The sequence below is a fragment of the Zootoca vivipara genome, chromosome 12 (assembly GCF_963506605.1).
Source record: "Zootoca vivipara chromosome 12, rZooViv1.1, whole genome shotgun sequence".
Lineage (NCBI taxonomy): Eukaryota > Metazoa > Chordata > Lepidosauria > Squamata > Lacertidae > Zootoca > Zootoca vivipara.
Window position 1 is genome coordinate 8,700,961 of NC_083287.1, and position 18,531 is coordinate 8,719,491.

The 18,531-nt window shown below is 42.6% G+C and overlaps 1 protein-coding gene across 6 annotated transcripts in view; it reads right to left on the reverse strand.

Moving 5' to 3' along the window:
* Positions 1-17,802: 17,802 nt before the first annotated feature.
* GOLGA4 (golgin A4) overlaps positions 17,803-18,531 on the reverse strand; it is a 53,702-nt gene continuing 52,973 nt past the window's right edge. For all 6 annotated transcript variants that reach the window (XM_035128783.2, XM_035128781.2, XM_035128779.2 and 3 more), the window contains one exon: positions 17,803-18,514. Coding sequence is in view for 1 of the 6 variants with exons in the window: in XM_035128779.2 (XP_034984670.2) it covers positions 18,491-18,514 (24 nt within the window). In the remaining 5 variants the exon portion in view is untranslated. The remainder of the gene's footprint in view (positions 18,515-18,531) is intronic.

Below are 18,531 nucleotides of genomic sequence, written 5' to 3' on the forward strand. Positions count from 1 at the left end.
CGAGCGAGGGGCTTTTGAGCGCCGCCGCTGGGCGCCAATCGCAGGCGCGCGCGGCGGAGCCAGCCTTCTCCCCGCCCGGCGGCCAAGCCGGAGGCGCAGCGCCCTCTGGCGACGGCTCTCGCGCTCGGCAGCCCTCCTTGCGCGCCTGAGGAGAAATGCGCGTCTTTTTTTAAAAATCAAAAAATAAGAAAGTTAGCTACGTGGGGGCCCGGGGCACGCCCTCCCACCAGATGTCAAAAAGTAAAACAACTACCAGACTTTTAGAGGGCATCTGAAGGCAGCCCTGTTTAGGGAAGCTTTTAATCTTTAAGAAATTAGCGTATTCTAATATTTCTGTTGGAAGCCGCCCAGAGTGGCGGGGAAAACCCAGCCAGATGGGTGGGGTATAAATAATTTTTTATTATTATTATTATTATTATTAGGACCGAGGGGCAGCCGCCGCCCCCCAGCCAAGTAAATGAATAAAAATACATCAGTGCTTTTTCTGGGGGAACTATTTTCCCCGGTTGGAACTATAAAATGGTGATTTTCTTGAGTCAAAATTAGAGTACCCCTAAACATTTTTTTAAGAAAAAAAGCACTGAAAATACTTAACTAATTGAGGTTCTGTCACACACACACACCCAACATAAAGCCTGCCCCCTAACATACGGTAAATCCTGGCTACGTGCCCCAATAAAATATTTGAGGGGGCCACCCCCCAACTTGATGGGCATATTATATATATTTATTCCAATTTACATTTTAAATTATTCATTTAAACAACCTTAAATCATTGGCTTCCCTTCTTCTCTTTCCATAGTTTGATTGGCATACCATACATTCCTGCATATTTTACATAAACCAAACCATTCAGTATTCCATGCTTACCTCCACCAGAGCTTATTTGCACTGTTGAATTTATCTTAATGCTACCAGCGTTTTCAAATGCACACAATTTCCACCCATATATCCAATAAACATTTTCCAATCTTCTTTAAACGTGTGCCTATTTTTCTATAAAAGGAGGCGCCAGAACTCACCATGAGCACCTCCCTCTTTCTCTCAGAATGGCATTGGTGCCCACCTGACAGTTGCCAGAACTGAGTTCTGGAAAGTTCCGGCTTGGGGGGGGGGGGGAATGGCCCTGGTTATTGCTATTAAATTGGTGTGTGTCATGTGATGGATTATGTGGGGCGGAGCTTATTTGCCCTTCCTCACCCCCCAAAAAATAATAATAATATTTTGTTCAAGTTGGCATGGCCCACATGGCATGGTTGGTTGCCTCCTTCACACCACCAACAAAAACAAATAAATGAATAGGAAAAAGAAGCTACCTCCATCCATCGTGAATTTAAAAAGATGTTTAAACTGGTGATTCCAAAAAAGCCCTTTTTTGCTAGGGATAATTAGGATGAAAGTTTCAAAGAAGCCGACTAATCTTTTCATGGACTCAACAACTGCCGCTAGAATCTTATATGCGCAGAAATGGGAAGATGGAAGAGACTCCAGCAGAAGAATTAAAAAGGACGGATTGTGCTGAAATGGCGAAATTGACTGTAAAACTAAGAGATCAAAATGATGAACTGTTTATGGAAAATTGGAGGCCTTTGGGGGACTATCTATCGAGATATTTTCGCAATAGGAAATTGTGTGCAGGATTTGAGACATGAGCGACAGGAAAAAAAATTTAAATGATGTTATGATGGAGTTAGGGTGTTGTAACAAGTATAATGCAGCAATTATGGTTAAGAATGAAAACATCAGCGTGGGAGGGGTAGCAAGTCAAACAGAAAAATATAAGTGAGTAGTATATCATATGTGAAGTAAATTTGTAAATTTTTTGGAAAATCTAATAAAAATTAATGTTAAAAAAGAACCTACCCACATGATGCTGAGGTAAAAACCTTTCACAAATGCTATGTAAAAGAATGAAAGTTCAATATTTCCACTTCTCCCCCCCCCCGCTTTCTCTCCGCTCAAAGCTGCTTTTTCTAGCTGAAAAATCACAGTCCAAAATTCTCCAACCCGTCATTTTGATTTGTTCTGATTTAAACAAGAGGCAGACCATTGGGGTCTCATCACGGATAAGGGCATCTAACAAAATTTAAACTGCTTGCCAATTACAAAGAATGGTCAACACGAAGATTTTTGCATTTTTTTGCAATGTCCTAAAGTAAACAATTTTACTTTAAACAGTGAGAGATTTTACTTTCTTGGGTTCCATGATCAGTGCTGATGGTGACAGCAGTCATGAAATTAAAAGACGCCTGCTTCTTGGGGGAAAAGAAGAGACATCACCTTGCCAACATAGGTCTGTATAGTTAAAGCTATGGTTTTCTCAGTAGTGATGTATGGAAGTGAGAGCTGGACCACAAAGAAGGCTGATTGTCAAAGAATTGATGCTTTTGAATTATGGTGCTGGAGGAGACTCTTGAGAGTCCAATGGACTGCAAGAAGATCAAACCTATCCATTCTGAAGGAAATCAGCCCTGAGTGCTCACTGGAAGGACAGAGCGTGAAGCTGGGGCTCCAATACTTTGGCCACCTCATGAGAAGAGAAGACTCCCTGGAAAAGACCCTGATGTTGGGAAAGATTGAGGGCACAAGGAGAAGGGGACGACAGAGGATGAGATGGTTGGACAGTGTTCTCGAAGCTACGAACATGAGTTTGACCAAACTGCGGGAGGCAGTGGAAGACAGGAGTGCCTGGCATGCTATGGTCCATGGGGTCACAAAGAGTCGGGCACGACTAAACGACTAAACAACAACAACAAAGTAAACGATAGTGTGAATGCCACGTATGTTATATCACCAGAATTTCCACAAGTTCAGTGACTGAGCTATTCCCTCTGTGTGAAATAATCCCATTAGAAGGGAAGTCGATATGAAATGATTAGGCAAATTCCACAGATGACAATGCAATCCAGTGCCAAAGACGTTGCATCTGGAAATACCAATGCTCTGAGGCTTTCTAGCTAAATCCCCAAGCTGGCAAGTCTGGGAGGCTGGCTGGCTCTGGGTCATTGAGATAAATAATCTAAAAAGAGAAAGAATTGTATCTAGCACACATTTCCAGGAAATAAGCAAAAATAACAACAATCGAAACAACATCAATACCCCAGCTACCTTCTGCAAGAACTTCACTTTTACAAGGTTTAAATCACCAATGTTTTCTTACAGCTGAACAATTTAGGTTTCAGTACTGAAATTAAACACACACACACACACACACACACACACACACACACGTCCTAAACGAGGTATCATTTTTTAAAGGACAATTCAAACAGAAAAGACCATTTCAATGGGGATGTGTATATTCATATAGATTTTGGTTTTCTGATTTGCATTCACAAAGTTTTATTAGTTTTAAAACATAACCATATTTCACATGACTGTTCATGAAACATAGCACTTAAAATTGCATATCGTAAAGTAGTTCACCTTAACCGTTTCCCATGAAGTAGAAGATATTACAGACTTCTTCCTCTTAAACACTGCACAACTTGCAGGATCAAGTTTAATGTGCCATGGAATTTATTTTGTAATTGTTCAGAAAGTAAACCCTTGTCAAAATAAAGCGGCATTTCATTCCCTGCTCTTGACCAAGTAGGGGGGTATTTTTTTAAATAAAATCATATATAGTTGATAATGCAGTTTTCGGGTATCAAATATTTGCTGGTCCACCTTTATGGCAATATTGTAACCAATGAGGTTAATCCGAGGCACAATTATTGCTAGTTGATATCGCCGTGTGCCTCCTCTGCGAGAGGTCCAGAGGGCAGCAAGATGAGAAAGGGCCTTTTCTGTGGTGGCTTCCCCACATAAGGAATGCTCTCCCCAGGGAGGCTCGCCTGGCACCTTCGTTACATGTCTTTAGGCACCAGGCAAAATAATTCCTCTTCTCCAAGGCCTTTAGCCAAATAGACAATCTGTGGCCTTTTAAACAGGGGGCATGTATTGGTTTGTTTGTTACTATGTTCTGTATTTTTGTGTTTTTTGCATTGTGAACCACACTCTGATCCTCAGATGAATGGCAGTATAGAAATGTAGTAAATAATAATGTATGCTTCTTGGGTGGTTTCACTGGGGACACATAGTTTAAAATTAATTTAAGTCCCAAAGGATTTTTCTCCTCCGCCACCTTCAAGTTCAAAGCCCAGTCAAAGACTGCCTTTTTAAACCAGAACAGGAGGTAATAATCATTTAAGTATACCCCATCTTCCTCTAAGCTTTTCAATCATATGTAATGCTTCAGCAGCATTTTTCTCAGTTCCATCACAAAAATCAATCACACCTCAAGCGTCCAAGATTCTTTTCTAAAGTACCCTACTTAAGGATTTTCAGCTGTGTTGAAGAATTGCTACTCTTCCAAAAAACAAAACAAAAACAACCCTCTATTTAAGAAGCGGCTTAGGGAATGCAGATATCCCTGTTCGTGGAATGGGGGAAAACTTGCCCCATGATTTATTGCTCCTCTGTACCGAAAGGCAAATGTTGTGTGTATATACATGGATATATTGTGTACACTCATTCAAATGTCCAACCCATTCAGAAGGGCATGCGGTGTCTACCTTTTGGGGTAGATGGATGTCCTGGGAAGGCAACACAGTATTGCAACTGCTGCACTGTACAACAATATGCTCTGCCCACCTTATCACCACACAGCTACTACAGCTAGGGAAGACTTTCCCTTTCCTTAGCAGAAATTACACAGGCCTCGAGCTCAGCCATCATTTAGCTGTTGCTGTTAGGAAGTAGATGGGCCCTCCCTTTACCCCACTTACTATCCAAACAGTGCCAATCTGAATTTACAGAGATCATGAGTGATCATAGGATGTGCACACATTTTTCTAGAGTGGTTGCTGTCATCCATTTGTATCCAAGGAAATGAACAAAATTCCATTTAGAATTAAATGTTTGTCCTATCAGATGTACTTGGCATATTTATGTTGAAAGGTACATCCCACCATTTGGTCCCCGGCAAATTCTGCCAAGGAAGCCCGGCTAACATTCACAGTGTTAATTAAATAGGCAGAGCCATCTCATAAAAAAAAACCAGCATGACATATTTAATAAATAACAAAGTGAAAAATGGAAGCACTTAATGTCATCTGGCTCACGTTGCAAAGGCTTTCTTAAATTAAAAAGTCTTTCCTGAAGCCAGTTGCTTAGATCATGGGTCTGATAAGACCAAGGTTGCAGGTTCAATCCCTGTACAGTGGTACCTCGGTTTAAGTACACAATTGGTTCCGGAAGTCTGTACTTAACCTGAAGCGTACTTAACCGGAAGCGTACTTAACCTGAAGCGAACTTTCCCATTGAAAGTAATGGAAAGTGGATTAATCGGTTCCATACAAGTCCGCGGAGTACTTAAACTGAAAGTACTCAAACCAAGGCATACTTAAACCGAGGTATGACTGTATATGCCATAGCTGCATATTCCTGCATTGCAGGGGGGTTGGACTACTTGATGATGCTCAGAGTCCCTTCCAATTGTATAATTCTATGATTCTAAAGGCAGAGAGAGAGAGAAAGAGAGAGAAGGCACCAGGTGAATCTCCCTAGGATAGGCATTCAAATGTTTTTCTTGCTCGTTCATAACACTTGAACTTCAATGAAGCTGAATGCTGGAAGAGTCGGGTCAGGTAAAAAAAATACTTCTTCGTGCAGTTAGTAGTATTTGTTTTATTTTGAAATCTTTAAGATAATATTTTAGTTTTCCATAGCTGTCAAGTTTTCCCTTTTCTCGCGAGGAAGCCTATTCAGCATAAGGGAATTTCTCTTTTTAAAAAGGGAGAAGTTGACAGCTATGGTTTTCTGTTATGTTGCTTTGGCTGTATACTCTATATTTGACTTTCTTCAGATGGTTTTATTTATGTTTTATTGATTTAATATGCTGTAAACCGCTTTGAGATTTTTCTTAAAAATATAAAGCGGTATAGAAATTTTAAAATAAATAAAAATAAATAAATGAAATTGCGAAACTCGTAGTTACCAACCTGCATGGCTTTAAAAGACTAGACAAATTCATAGTGGAGAGGGCTGGCTCTTATTTTGTTCGTATTCCACAAGGAGGGTAATCTGTAGGGAGGTTCAGTGTTTCCATGCATTGAAAGAACACACAAGGGCAGTCATGAGGCTGCGCAGGCTAGCCCTGCCATCCACCACCAAAAGACCCAGCAACTTGGCCTCCCTCCCATCGGGAGGTCGCACAGTTCCGGCAGCACGCCCTGCCCCGGCTCGCCCCACCCTATGGGCGGCATGTGCCCCAGCAGCTTTCTGCACCTTGGTATTAAATCCATCTGTAAAGGCAGGTGGATTCCGAGTGCCTGATGCATAATCCTGTGTGTGAGGTTGATCACCAGATTGCACAAGGCCATGGGTAGGCAACCTAAGGCCCAGGGGCCAGATCTGGCCCAACCGCCTTCTAAATCCGGCCCCTGGGCGGTCCAGGAATCAGCGTGTTTTTACATGAGTAGAATGTGTCATTTTATTTAAAATGCATCTCTGGGTTATTTGTGGGGCATAGGAATTCGTTCATTTTTATTTATTTTTTTCAAAATATAGTCCGGCCCCCAAAAGGTCTGAGGGACAGTGGACTGGACCCCTGCTGAAAAAGTTTGCTGGCCCCCGCACAAGACTCACCAAGCGGATGAAAAGCTGTTGGAGAGGTGGAGATATTTTATACCTGGCTGCTCCGATTCCTGCCTACAAACGGTAACAGCCATGGGACCATTCGATGTGTCTTCCAGGAATACGTACATTGACATGGGAATTTATCCTCACTAGAGTACAAGTGCAAGTTGTTTTATTACAGTCAATAACCAATATAAGGAGAAAAAGCACCAATTTAAGAATTTAAAAAGTCAAGACGAGATAAAATGATGTAAAGCTGTAAGCAGCATAAGAGGGCAGCAATTTCCATCCCGTCCTGAGTTCATCACAATCAGCAATTTATCCTATCTGATACAGTTCAGCTCCCACGAAAACCCTATGCCATTCATTTCCCTATCAGCTATGCCAGAAAGTATATCATTCATTTCTATGTACGGGAAACTTCAAAAACAATGCAGAAAACAACATAATTATTTATGTTAACATTTGGCAGATGTAGTGAATATCCACTAGTGTGGTTTTTGTTCCTGATAAGCATGCAAATTGCAGGAAATTCTGTTTCTTACTCCATATCCAACAGAATTCTCCATCATTCCTACTCCTAACCCAATAAACACCCCATACTCTTTCCATTTTATATATACTGCTTGATTGCAATTTTAAAAAAGAAAACTCTGTGTGGTTTAGCTTTCCATATTGCTGGGTAAAACACTGAGATATCTGTGGAACTAAAAGCAGAAGAGGCTGACCTGCTTTGGAGCTACTTATTTATGAAGCAGACCCAATGAAATCAATAGCACCATATTCCCTCTGAGACTTTATCTTTATTATATTAAGCCATCCTTGATTAGCATTACTAGTGAACTAGTTCACATTGACACCTCTCTAGCAGTGGATGTGGAGAATTGAACATTTATGTCAATTGATTAAAACAAAACCCTTTGCCATCAAAAGCTGATCTGGTATTTTTTGTGTTATTTAGTTGGACACAAATAAACAACAACGCTGCCTTTTTAAAAGTAGTGCAGAGATTTTAAAACCATATCTCCTCTACAATCCGATACAATGTTGATGACTTTAAACATACTCCATGCTGGATTACAGCTAAAATCTATACAATAATAAAACCGAACCACTTAAGCATTTTATCCAAAGCACAAGCATTTTTTAAACAATCACCTAGATAACAACCTTTGTAAGATGGTTTCACAGACCTCCTCACAAATCTCCTCAAATATATCATTTAATAATAATAATAATAATAATAATAATAATAATAATAATAAAGCTCAAAGTGATGGAATTCCTTAAATTATACCCTTCAGAAATGGATTGCAATACACTATTTCTGCAAATGCTAGTCGTTTCCACCACACAGAGAAATCAAACATAATGTGTAAATGTGTAGCCATTGTGAGAGACATAGGACTTCTTCAAGCCACTGCAATTAAAAGAATTGGACATTTCACATCATTTTATTCGTGTGATGTTCAGGACTACCTATGTGTACAGATTTAGTTGCAGGTAGGTAGCCGTGTTGGTCTGCCGTCGAAACAAAATAAAAATAAGTGTGCATGCACACTTATTTTGTGTATCTGAAGAAGTGTGCATGCACACGAAAGCTCATACCAATGACAAACTTAGTTGGTCTCTAAGGTGCTACTGGAATGAATTTTTCTATTTTATTTTTATTTTATGTGTACCAAGTTCTATGTGCAGAATAATTTAGTCTACTAAATTAGGCAGAACTTTTCATCATGCAGAACAGAAAGCACTTAATTATTATCTACTGACAGCACTAGATGCCTGAAAACTATGACACACAAAATTGTGACACGCAAAACATAAGTGGTCTAAGCAATAACCTTGGCAGAATGCCTTATGTGCTGGACATTAGATGCTCACTTATACACTTGCAGTCCAGAGCATTTTCCCCCTGCTATGTTAAGCAGTTGAAAGAGTCATGTTGGTAAGACAGGCCAGTTGCAATACGTAAATCCCATTAATGATGTAGGTGCACCAATTCACATAAACCACTAGAGACGGGGTGGGGAGCCTCAGGCCTGTAAGTAGACCAATGAGCCCCTGGATTCCTTTAACGGAATACCCATCGCATAGGGATGGCCAGACCATTCTGCCACCCCTATCACCTGGACCAGAGCCTATCCACAACCTTAAAAGTTGTGACGATTTGCTACGTGGCAGGCGAAACCCAAATGGCACCAGCCAATCAGCCAAGTGGGGAAAATTCCTGCCGTGCCCCTGTCCCAATGACAGACGACACACGGCAGCCTAGCAAGGTCAAGCACAAGGCCTAAATATAGAGAGAGATGGGCGGGTGTTCCGATGCACTGGCCCCAAAGAGGAAGCTCAGGGACACGTGCATGGGCTTATATAGAGGTCCCTCGATGGAATTTAGCTGGCATCCCATTGGTCTAATTGCACCCAGCATCAAGGGACCTCCAATAGGGTGTTGTGGCCATCCAACCGTTCCCCCCCCCCCACAACACAGGGTTTGGTTGACAGGCCACACCGCAACACGTGCCCTCTTGTTAGGGAGGACCCGATTTGTACAAGTGTAAGAATTGCTTCCTCTGCTCCGTTTCCTTTTGTCTTCTGGTCCCACCAGCCACTAGGGTGTGGCCCCTGAGGCTTAAGAGTGTTCCCCAACTCTACGCAATAGCCTCTGTTTCACCAGCTTTCTCTCCTGGTATGAATAGCCAGAGACCCAGATGATGACACAGTGAATCTGGATGCCTTACTGAAAGGTCCACTCTACCGTTCAGCTTTCAAACAGTGGGGAATTTGTCAGACATCTGCTGTTGATTAACTAGCTCTTTTGGTGTTTATTCTTACATATGTTAACTATAATGTGCCAGTTGTGTGAAAAGTTCAGATCAGTGATAGCCTTTATTTGTCACATTAGAGAGATCCCAAACTCCACGCCCCCAACCCGCAAATCCAAAAATATAATTTCAGTTGAGATGTGTTCCACATAAATTGTGCATGCAAAATTTACTGTGCTGCCTGCCCACCTGCACACAGAGGAGTCCGGCCAGCCGGCCAGTGCAGCCATTGGTGGGCAAATCCCCCCGACACTGACCCATAGCTGCCAAGTTATCCCTTTTTTAAAGGGATTTTCCCTTATGCTGAATAGGCTTCCTCGCGAGAAAAGGGAAAACTTGGCAGCTATGCACTGACCAGGCAGCCATTCAGTGAGGGGGCCAGGGATGCAACAGTAAGCCCAGGGTTAGGTTTTTTTTCAGACAAATTGTGACCGCACTGGTTAAAGCATCGACGGCAGATTTTTTGGCCTATGATACAAACCCTTCTGTTCCACCACCAAACCTTTCAAGGGAGAATTTGCAACAGTTTGGCACCTTTGTTGAGTGAATTGGATAACGTCAGATTTTTGGTGAAATTGTGACCCCACATTTTCGGGGAAAAGGTTTTTCTATGGGTTAGGGCTTTTTTTTTTTTGGTCTATGATAAAACGTGTTTTTTGCACCGCCAAACTTTGCAGAGGGGAATTTGCAGCTGTTCGGCATCATTTTTGAGTGAATTGGATAATGTCAGATTTTTGGTGAGACCCCTGGCAGCAGGCAGGGCAGGACGGGGATCCTGTTGGGGGGGCTGGTTTGCATCCCCTATAAATTGTGCACCAGAGGCTATGCCCCCCTGCCTCCCAGGCTATGCCCCTGCTTTAAGAGGCATGAAAACTGACTCAATTAATGGAGAGGTGAAGCCTATCGCAAGTGCAATAGGTTGCCAGACTTCCACTGAAATGTCACAGTCCACCTCAAAGTCTAGGTGACTCTCAAGAGTGGCATTCTACTGAGCGACAGAAGCTGCCAATCTGAAGTAAAATGAGAAAGCAGAAACCACCAAAAGCAACCAAACCAAACCAGTCTAACAAAGTCCCCCCAGAAACAACAAAACCCATGTGTTTGGAAGAACCTTGCATGTGTGTGCATGGGTCTTTTTGTTTCCCAGCTTTTTATGTGTGCAATATATAGGAGACCTAATAAAGGGGTAAGGGGCACAGGTGGCACTGTGGGTTAAACCACAGAGCCTAGGGCTTGCTGATCAGAAGGTCGGCGGTTCGAATCCCCGCGATGGGGTGAGCTCCCATTGCTCGGTCCCTGCTCCTGCCAACCTAGCAGTTCGAAAGCACGTCAAAGTGCAAGTAGATAAATAGGTACCGCTACAGCGGGAAGGTAAACGGTGTTTCCGTGTGCTGCACTGGTTCGCCAGAAGCGGCTTTGTCATGCTGGCCACATGACCTGGAAGTTGTACACCGGCTCCCCCGGCCAATAATGCGAGATGAGCGCGCAACCCCAGAGTCAGTCACGACTGGAGCTAATCGTCAGGGGTCCCTTTACCTTTAATAATTACCTGCTGCCTCTTACCTGGTATATGAATCCAGGGCCTTTTGAAAGATGGAGCATAATAGGAAACAAGGGAGGAGGCCAAGCCAGGGACAAAAGGATGGCATGCATTAAAACGAATAGATGTGTACAAAATCGATGTGGACCGTGACAAGGGGTCAGCGCATGAACTTAAGAGGCTGATGGAAGATAAGCTTAGCAGAGCCTGAACTGACTGAAGTCCAACAATTGGAGGGGGAGGCTGCAATTGTCTAAACTAGAGGTGACACAAACCAGAAACTTCACAATGTAGACAAGTGCCATGCCTCCCTCTTACAGTTGATTAATAAAGCGATAATCCCAGAGTAATGACATGCTTTCACTTCAGCGACTTTCACTAGAGAATCCTTATGCACAGAACATCCTTCTTCTCTGATATGGCTGTGGGAACTTTCCTTTGTGCTTTGGTCTGACTTCTGCCTTAAAAAATGATGCAACAAGGCGAAATGAATCAAACCTCCTGGTTGGCTAATGGCAAGCGAGAACGCAAGTTGCAAGTATTTACCACCTTGCCAAAACTATTCCTCCCCCCCCCCTTAACACAAATTAACGCAGGCCCAAGGGGCTGCCTGAAAAGATAGAGATCCCACAAAACAGACACATGTAGATCTGCTGTTTTAAGTTAACCCTGAAAACTCAGCCAAATATTCCTCTTCCAATTTTGCCTGCCTGCCCTCCTCCCTTCCCCTCGCTCTATCTTGTTCACAATGCTCATAACTAAATCCATATTTAAAATGGCCAAAGTTTTAAGTTAATGAATTCCCTGTTCTTTGCCGTTGTTGCTTCCTTATTACTTTACTGTTGGGGGTCATCATAGAGCCATGGCGCCCTCTTCCTCCTCCTTCTCAAAACTGTGTGAGGATCCAACGAGAGAAGAGCTATTGATGTGTCTTTGATAGTCCACTCATCAAGGTACCTTACCTTACCTTACCTTACCTAGCAGACTCATCATTGCCAGTTCAAGGAAGAACATCACCCAGCTAGAGATTAAGGTAAACACGCCTTGATGAGGTATGAAAGGGGTCAAAATAAGACATATTTACTGGATTATAAACAATCAGTCTTGGGTTAAAATAAAGCATGGGCCCCATCAATTTACAGCGCTACCTCAAGTTATAAACGGCTCAGGTTACAAACGCTTCAAGTTACAAACTCGGCTAACCTGGAAGAGTTACCTCAAGTTGAGAACTTTCCCCAGGATGAGAATGGAAATCATGTGCCGGCGGCGCAGCGGCAGCAAGAGGCCCCATTGGCGAAAACATGCCTCTAGTTAAGAACAGTTTCAGGTTAAGAACGGACCTCCGGAACGAATTAAGTTCGTAACTAGAGGTACCACTGTAGAGAGTCGCAAGACGATGCAGCACAACTCCCCCATGCCAGGCTGATGGCCAGGAGCTGTTCTGCAACTAAGCAAGGATATACAGTATATGACATTTTTAATGTGTCAGACTTTTTATTTTTGTTGTCTGCTATTCAGCCTTTTATAAATCAGGAAGCGTATTGCTTTCCCATTCAAATGCACATTTTTCTTCAGCACAGCATCTTTCTACAAAAGGTAGCAATTCAGATACAGCAGATCAATGCAACGAGATACAGCAAACCTAGCATAAAAGAACACAATTTTGAGGGCCATTAAGTACCTGATATCTAACAGACAAAGTCCAGTTTGCTGCATGGACAAATTACTGTTCCAAGCTTTAAAATGTTGTAAAATTTGTTTTGAGATGCATATACTGTACATTCTCCCCCTCCTAGCTTGATAGGGAATGTAAAGGTAAAGGGACCCCTGACCATTAGGTCCAGTCGCGGACCACCCCGGGGTTTGTGGCGCTCATCTCGCGTTATTGGCCGAGGGAGCCGGCATACAGCTTCCGGGTCATGTGGCCAGCATGACAAAGCCGCTTCGGGCAAACCAGAGCAGTGCACGGAAACGCTGTTTACCTTCCCGCTGTAGCGGTTCCTATTTATCTACTTGCACTTTTGACGTGCTTTCGAACTGCTAGGTTGGCAGGAGCTGGGACCGAACAACGGGAGCTCACCCCGTCATGGGGATTCAAACCACCGACCTTCTGATTGGCAAGCTCTGTGGTCTAAACCACAGAGCCACCTGCATCCCATTTCTCAATAGTATTTGAATCCAAAGAGACTGTGCCAACCCTGAACCAGTGCCTTAATGCTGTAGTGCAGAGGTTTTCAACCTTTTTGAGTCCACAGCTCCTTTGACCAACTATCTTTCTGCATGCAGCACCCCTCTGGGCCTCAGGCGGGCAGTTATGTCACCCCTTGCCTGCAGAGCTGGCAGCCTCTCACCCCTTTTCGAACACCCTCCCTTGTGGAGTGTTCCCTCAGCCTCCTCTCCTCTCCCCTCTACTTGGGAGCCCTCTGAGCAGCCGCTGCTGCCGCCCCTAGTCTCTCAGCTGCCCGTCCATCCACCCACCCACCCACCTACCCCGCCCCAAAGAGAGGTGCCTCCCAGAGGCAACATTTGCCTGCAAAGCTTATAGCCAGGGCTGCTGCAACAAACAGCTGTGCAAGCCTTTGGGAGGTTGAGATGCAAGAGGAGGGAGGGAAGGAAAGAGGGAGAGGCCAGTGTTCCCCGCGGCACCCCTGGCCATCATTCAAGGCAACCCAGGGTGCGGCATGTGACGAACTTACCCTAGTAGGAAAGGGTTAATACATCTCCTACCTTGAGTGACAGCACATGTTCTCCAGTTAAATAAAGCTTTCATCTATGTTGTGTCAAATTGGATGTTCCTCCTTATTCCAGCAACGTATCTAAACTCAAAAGGGTGGTGACTGAAGAGGGGAGAAAAAACTAAGCCTGAGGAGCAGGTGGATAGTTTGCATCTCAAAGTCACGCACAGAGGAGGCAAGTGAAGGGAAAGAGTGCCTTGAAGTAGCTAAAGTGCTGAGGCAAACAGCTGCTGAGGTGAACCTGAGTTGAGAGGGAAACCTTACTGAGGGCACAAGATTGTTCCTGTAAAATTTGCCTGGAGTTTTTAAGGATACAGAGCCACGTTATTTGGAAAGCTGGAATTGTACTCTATGTACTAGCAAACCCATATATAAACAGGGAGTTTATTTGGGAGAAAGAAGGAATAGGGGTTCCTGTGATCCTCAACTGAATTCCTTCAGCACACTGTTAGTAATAGAGAAGCGAGGTTCGTCACACGGGCACACTAGTTGAAAACCACTGTAGTGGACTGGACATCGGCATCTGTCTGTCTCAAGAGGCAATGGACGAGTGTGCCATCAGGGTCAAGGTCAAACCCTTTGAGAGTTACAGTGCCTGCTGTGGCTGTGGAGTCTGATACAGGAGAGACATGTTTTACTGCAGCTGGGGCAGATGAAAGTGTCTGGTTCGCTGTTACACATGCACCATAGCATGTCTTCTCTCTGCGCTCCTCCCATTGGTCCTTTCTCCTGGACTGCATGAGGACCAGTGAGCAATATGAGTCCTTGGAAGGATTATCCTCCCTGCCTACTTTAGCTGTCAGTTTGCAACATGGAAAGGAGGGATTATTCCGTGATAATCTCAAAAAAAATGACAGTGTTCTCGAAGCCACCAGCGTGAGTCTGACCAAACTGCGGGAGGCAGTGGAAGACAGGAGTGCCTGGCGTGCTCTGGTCCATAGGGTCACGAAAAGTCGGACATGACTAAACGACTAAACAACAACAACAAAAAATCTCAAAAAATGTATCAAAATATATTGAACTGAGTAAAGAGGAAAATATGTAACAGAAGAGCAAGTGGGGGATTTGTGTTAGATGCCCTCTCCCACATGTCAGCTTGAAGGCTAGAGTTGGGTAGCAGTCTACATCCGCTGGGAGGAATGTCATTTCAGAATAACATGAAGAATTAACACTCACTCAGACCAGCCACGTCTTGCTGCATTTTTAACACACACCTTTTTTTTAAAGAAGGCAACAGCAGTACTCTTGGGCACTTATCAATATCTGCAATTAGGATTGAAATTAAGAGGCTCTCAGTCCCAATTAGATTTGTCCACTAATCAAATCACTGCTCCTTTATGGCTAATATCAGGCAAGCTGAAGGAGAAGGGAATCCCTTCCAATGTTATTCACAAATAATTTGTACGTAGCCCTAAGTTTCATTTCAACATTTGGCAAAAAAACCACCCCTCTTCACTAGTATCTTGTGGGAATGAGAATAAATTCCACTTCTCAAGGGGGGGGGAGAAAGAAAGGTAGATTTTGGCTTCCTAAGTGCAAGACGCTGAAAACAAAAGTTTATGTCAAGAGTAAAAGACTGCAGGTGTGGGAATTTGTAGTAATGTGACCTATACCGTATATGTCAACTCCAGTCTTGAAATGTGTATATTTAGCTATATCTAAAGATGACTGGTGCAAACTTTTAAAAGCCCTAAAAGGCAAGATGGGAAAGAACAGGACTCATTTGACAAAGTGTGGAGGAGTGTGAGGTCTGTTGTTATATATTAGCCAATTTTCTGTAGGTTGAGTTCTTCCATATATGGTCAAACATGGAAAAGCCAAAGAGAGGGATAATTACTTTTTTAAAAGGAACTACAATTCATGTGCTGTTACCCTAACAACCTCCATTGGTGCAAACAAGTAATTGTGCAGATGTATTGGGAAAGGCCTTCCTGGGTTCTCAAAGGTCCACCAGCAGCCGCTGCCCCTCATGCTACATCGGATACCTGCTTCTGAAATTCTCTAGATCCCCCTCCAGTTGACAAGGACAGCTCATCTGGTAGGATATACAGTAAGAGCTGCTGCTGGCTTAGAAAGTACTGTATGCAAACAAAGATTGGTCACACATTTAGGGACTGGGACTTTAAGAAAAAACTCCTCAAGCAATGCTACTGAAGAGGGATAGGAACATTTTGTTCTAAGGAAACAAAACTCTTTGCCAAAGCAAACTAGAAACAACACAAGGGAAATCAAAAGCTTGTACCAGGATCAAATTGTGTAAGTTACATACATTTCTATTACCGTATTGGCCCGAATATAAGCCGCATCCACAAATAAGCCACACCTTTAAAGTTCAAAAAAAAGAAAGACAATACAGTACTTGAATATAAGCCGCTCCCTTAAAATTGGGTTGCAGGCTGAAAATCGCTGCAGTTGGTAGAATTGTAACTCCAAGCCAAATTAAGCCTTTGATCTTGCAAACCCACGAAAGTTACCGTAGAATGGCTAAAATTGCAAATTGCTCTTCAATTCCTACAATTCCTCAGGCACAAACACCCATAAATGGCAAATGTAGAAGAAAATCCTACGGGTTAATTGCACAAGAGTCTCAAGCTTGCAAATCGGCAATAAAACCGATTTAGTTTTACCGTATGTCTGTTTCCACAGTGATATTGTAAAAGCCAATTTTTCTAAGGTCGCAAATTTAAGCCACACTTAACTTTTCGCGGTCAGAATTTGGGGGAAAATGTGGCTTATATTTGGGCCAATACAGTATTTGTTTTGCTTGTAATAAATGGCTGTCTACACAATTTCAGGTTTTATCAACATGGATTTGCATGGGGAAAGGGGATGGGGATGCCTAATGGAAACAGAAAAGCAAAAGGAGCTCATCCCCTCTGTGTATCTCACTGTCTGAAGTGTGTGTGCTGTGAACTCCTGAAGACTAAAGACCATTAAAAAAAACAAACTGAAATTTCCACAACCTCAGACTTTTCAGTATTCAAAATGCAATGTACATCACCATAGTTAGAAAGTCTAAGGTTCACAGGACAGTTTTTATTCATGTCTAAATGTTGGAAGATTTAGAATTTGAGAAGAGCCAGAAGTAAAGCCAAGGTTATACTGTATTCATTCCACATTTGCAATGAGATTGCCCTAAATGTTAAAAACTAAAGCTGTGCTCAACCTTCTCCTGTTTAGATATTGGAACTAGCAGTTTCAGTAGGAATGTTTCTTTAACACACTTAGATTGCTCAAATAAAATCAACTTTTTATTCCCGTTCAGCATCACTGCTGCTCAAATACGATGCCTAAATACTTGATGCTGCAATGGTCAATGGATTCATCTAATAAATGCCATTCCATATCCAAGATGCAGATAACATTCTGTCTTACACAAAATTGTTATCACCCAAGCAGAAAGAAATGATTTCACATTCTTTCAGACCACACTGCTTGTGGATTTCCATTTTCCTTACAATGAGTTTGTTTTGACTTTCCCATGTGACTCAAGAAAGACTCAACCATGGGTGCCACTTCAGCTTATCCACTCCAATGTGTCTTAATCGTCCATGGATCCCACACTGAAAATTGGTTTTATATGAAAAGCAAGCTACCAGGCCTGTTGTGAGATGAAAATGAGAATTCTGGGGGGAAATATTCATGTATGTCTACCATAAGTTTTATACCTGGCTTTTAAAATTGTTTTCTGGCCAGAACCTGTGAGTTTTGTGAAACTCTGCAACTGCATTCCAGCAAGTTACTTACTGAGCTTGTGAATGACACTATCATGCATTTTCTGCTTATCAGACCAGGCAGGAGGAACCTTTGCCCTCCAGATGTTGCTGAATATCATCCCTGGCAACTAGCCATGCTTGCTAGGGCTGATGGGAGTTGGCCAACATCTGGAAGGCCAAAGTTTTTTGACTCCTGAGTTAGGCTGTTCTCAATTTTAGAACTCCAAAAAGTATCACTAGCTTACATTTTTGTTTCAGAAGCAGGGGATTGGGCTTTATGGGTAGTTCACCTACATTACTGAATAAGATCACAGCAATCATTAGACAGTAACATTTGCTATTAAAAAGTACATCAGTCTGCAGCATTGTACAGTAAATAGAAGTTTTATTCTCTCCCAGCTCTGCAAGATTAGCACTGCCAACAGTCAGAGATCAGCTTATGATACAAGTAAGTAGTAACTATTTACAATTTACAGGAGTGTAAATTTATTCCCCACAAAATATAAGTACAAAAGCTAGGCATAAACAAATGAGGTACTGCATTTCGGATTCATTATAAAGCAAGTGCTTGAAAGAAATTACCTTTAGCAAACAATCAACAGATCAAATTGTGAGGGAGGAAAAAGTCGAAAGAGGTTTAATTTACCAAGAACATCACCAAGGCCTCCTACCCACTCAAAGTGTATTGCACAATTATTTCAGATGATAAAACTGTTAAAAATAAATAGGGCAGTCAAACCATTAATTTGAGATCCTGTGAGATCTGTATTGCAGTGAGGCAAAACATTTATTAAAAAATATTCTAAACCAAAATAGAAAACTGTGTTCAATATAAGCACTCCATCACCAGATAAGGCAATCTTTCAAGACAACTGTTTGATTACATTCATGCCCAGCCCACAACCCATCATTGTTCTTAATTATGCTCATTTCACGTGGGGCAATGAATAGTAGTAGTTCTTCTCCTGTCCATTCTTCATAGAGCTAGCATGGAGATATGATCAGATTTCAAAGGAGCGTCATCTGCTACAAAGTGCATGTGTTGCAAGTTCTTCAAGAGGACGATCGCAGCCAGGACTGGAAGGGAGGGATGA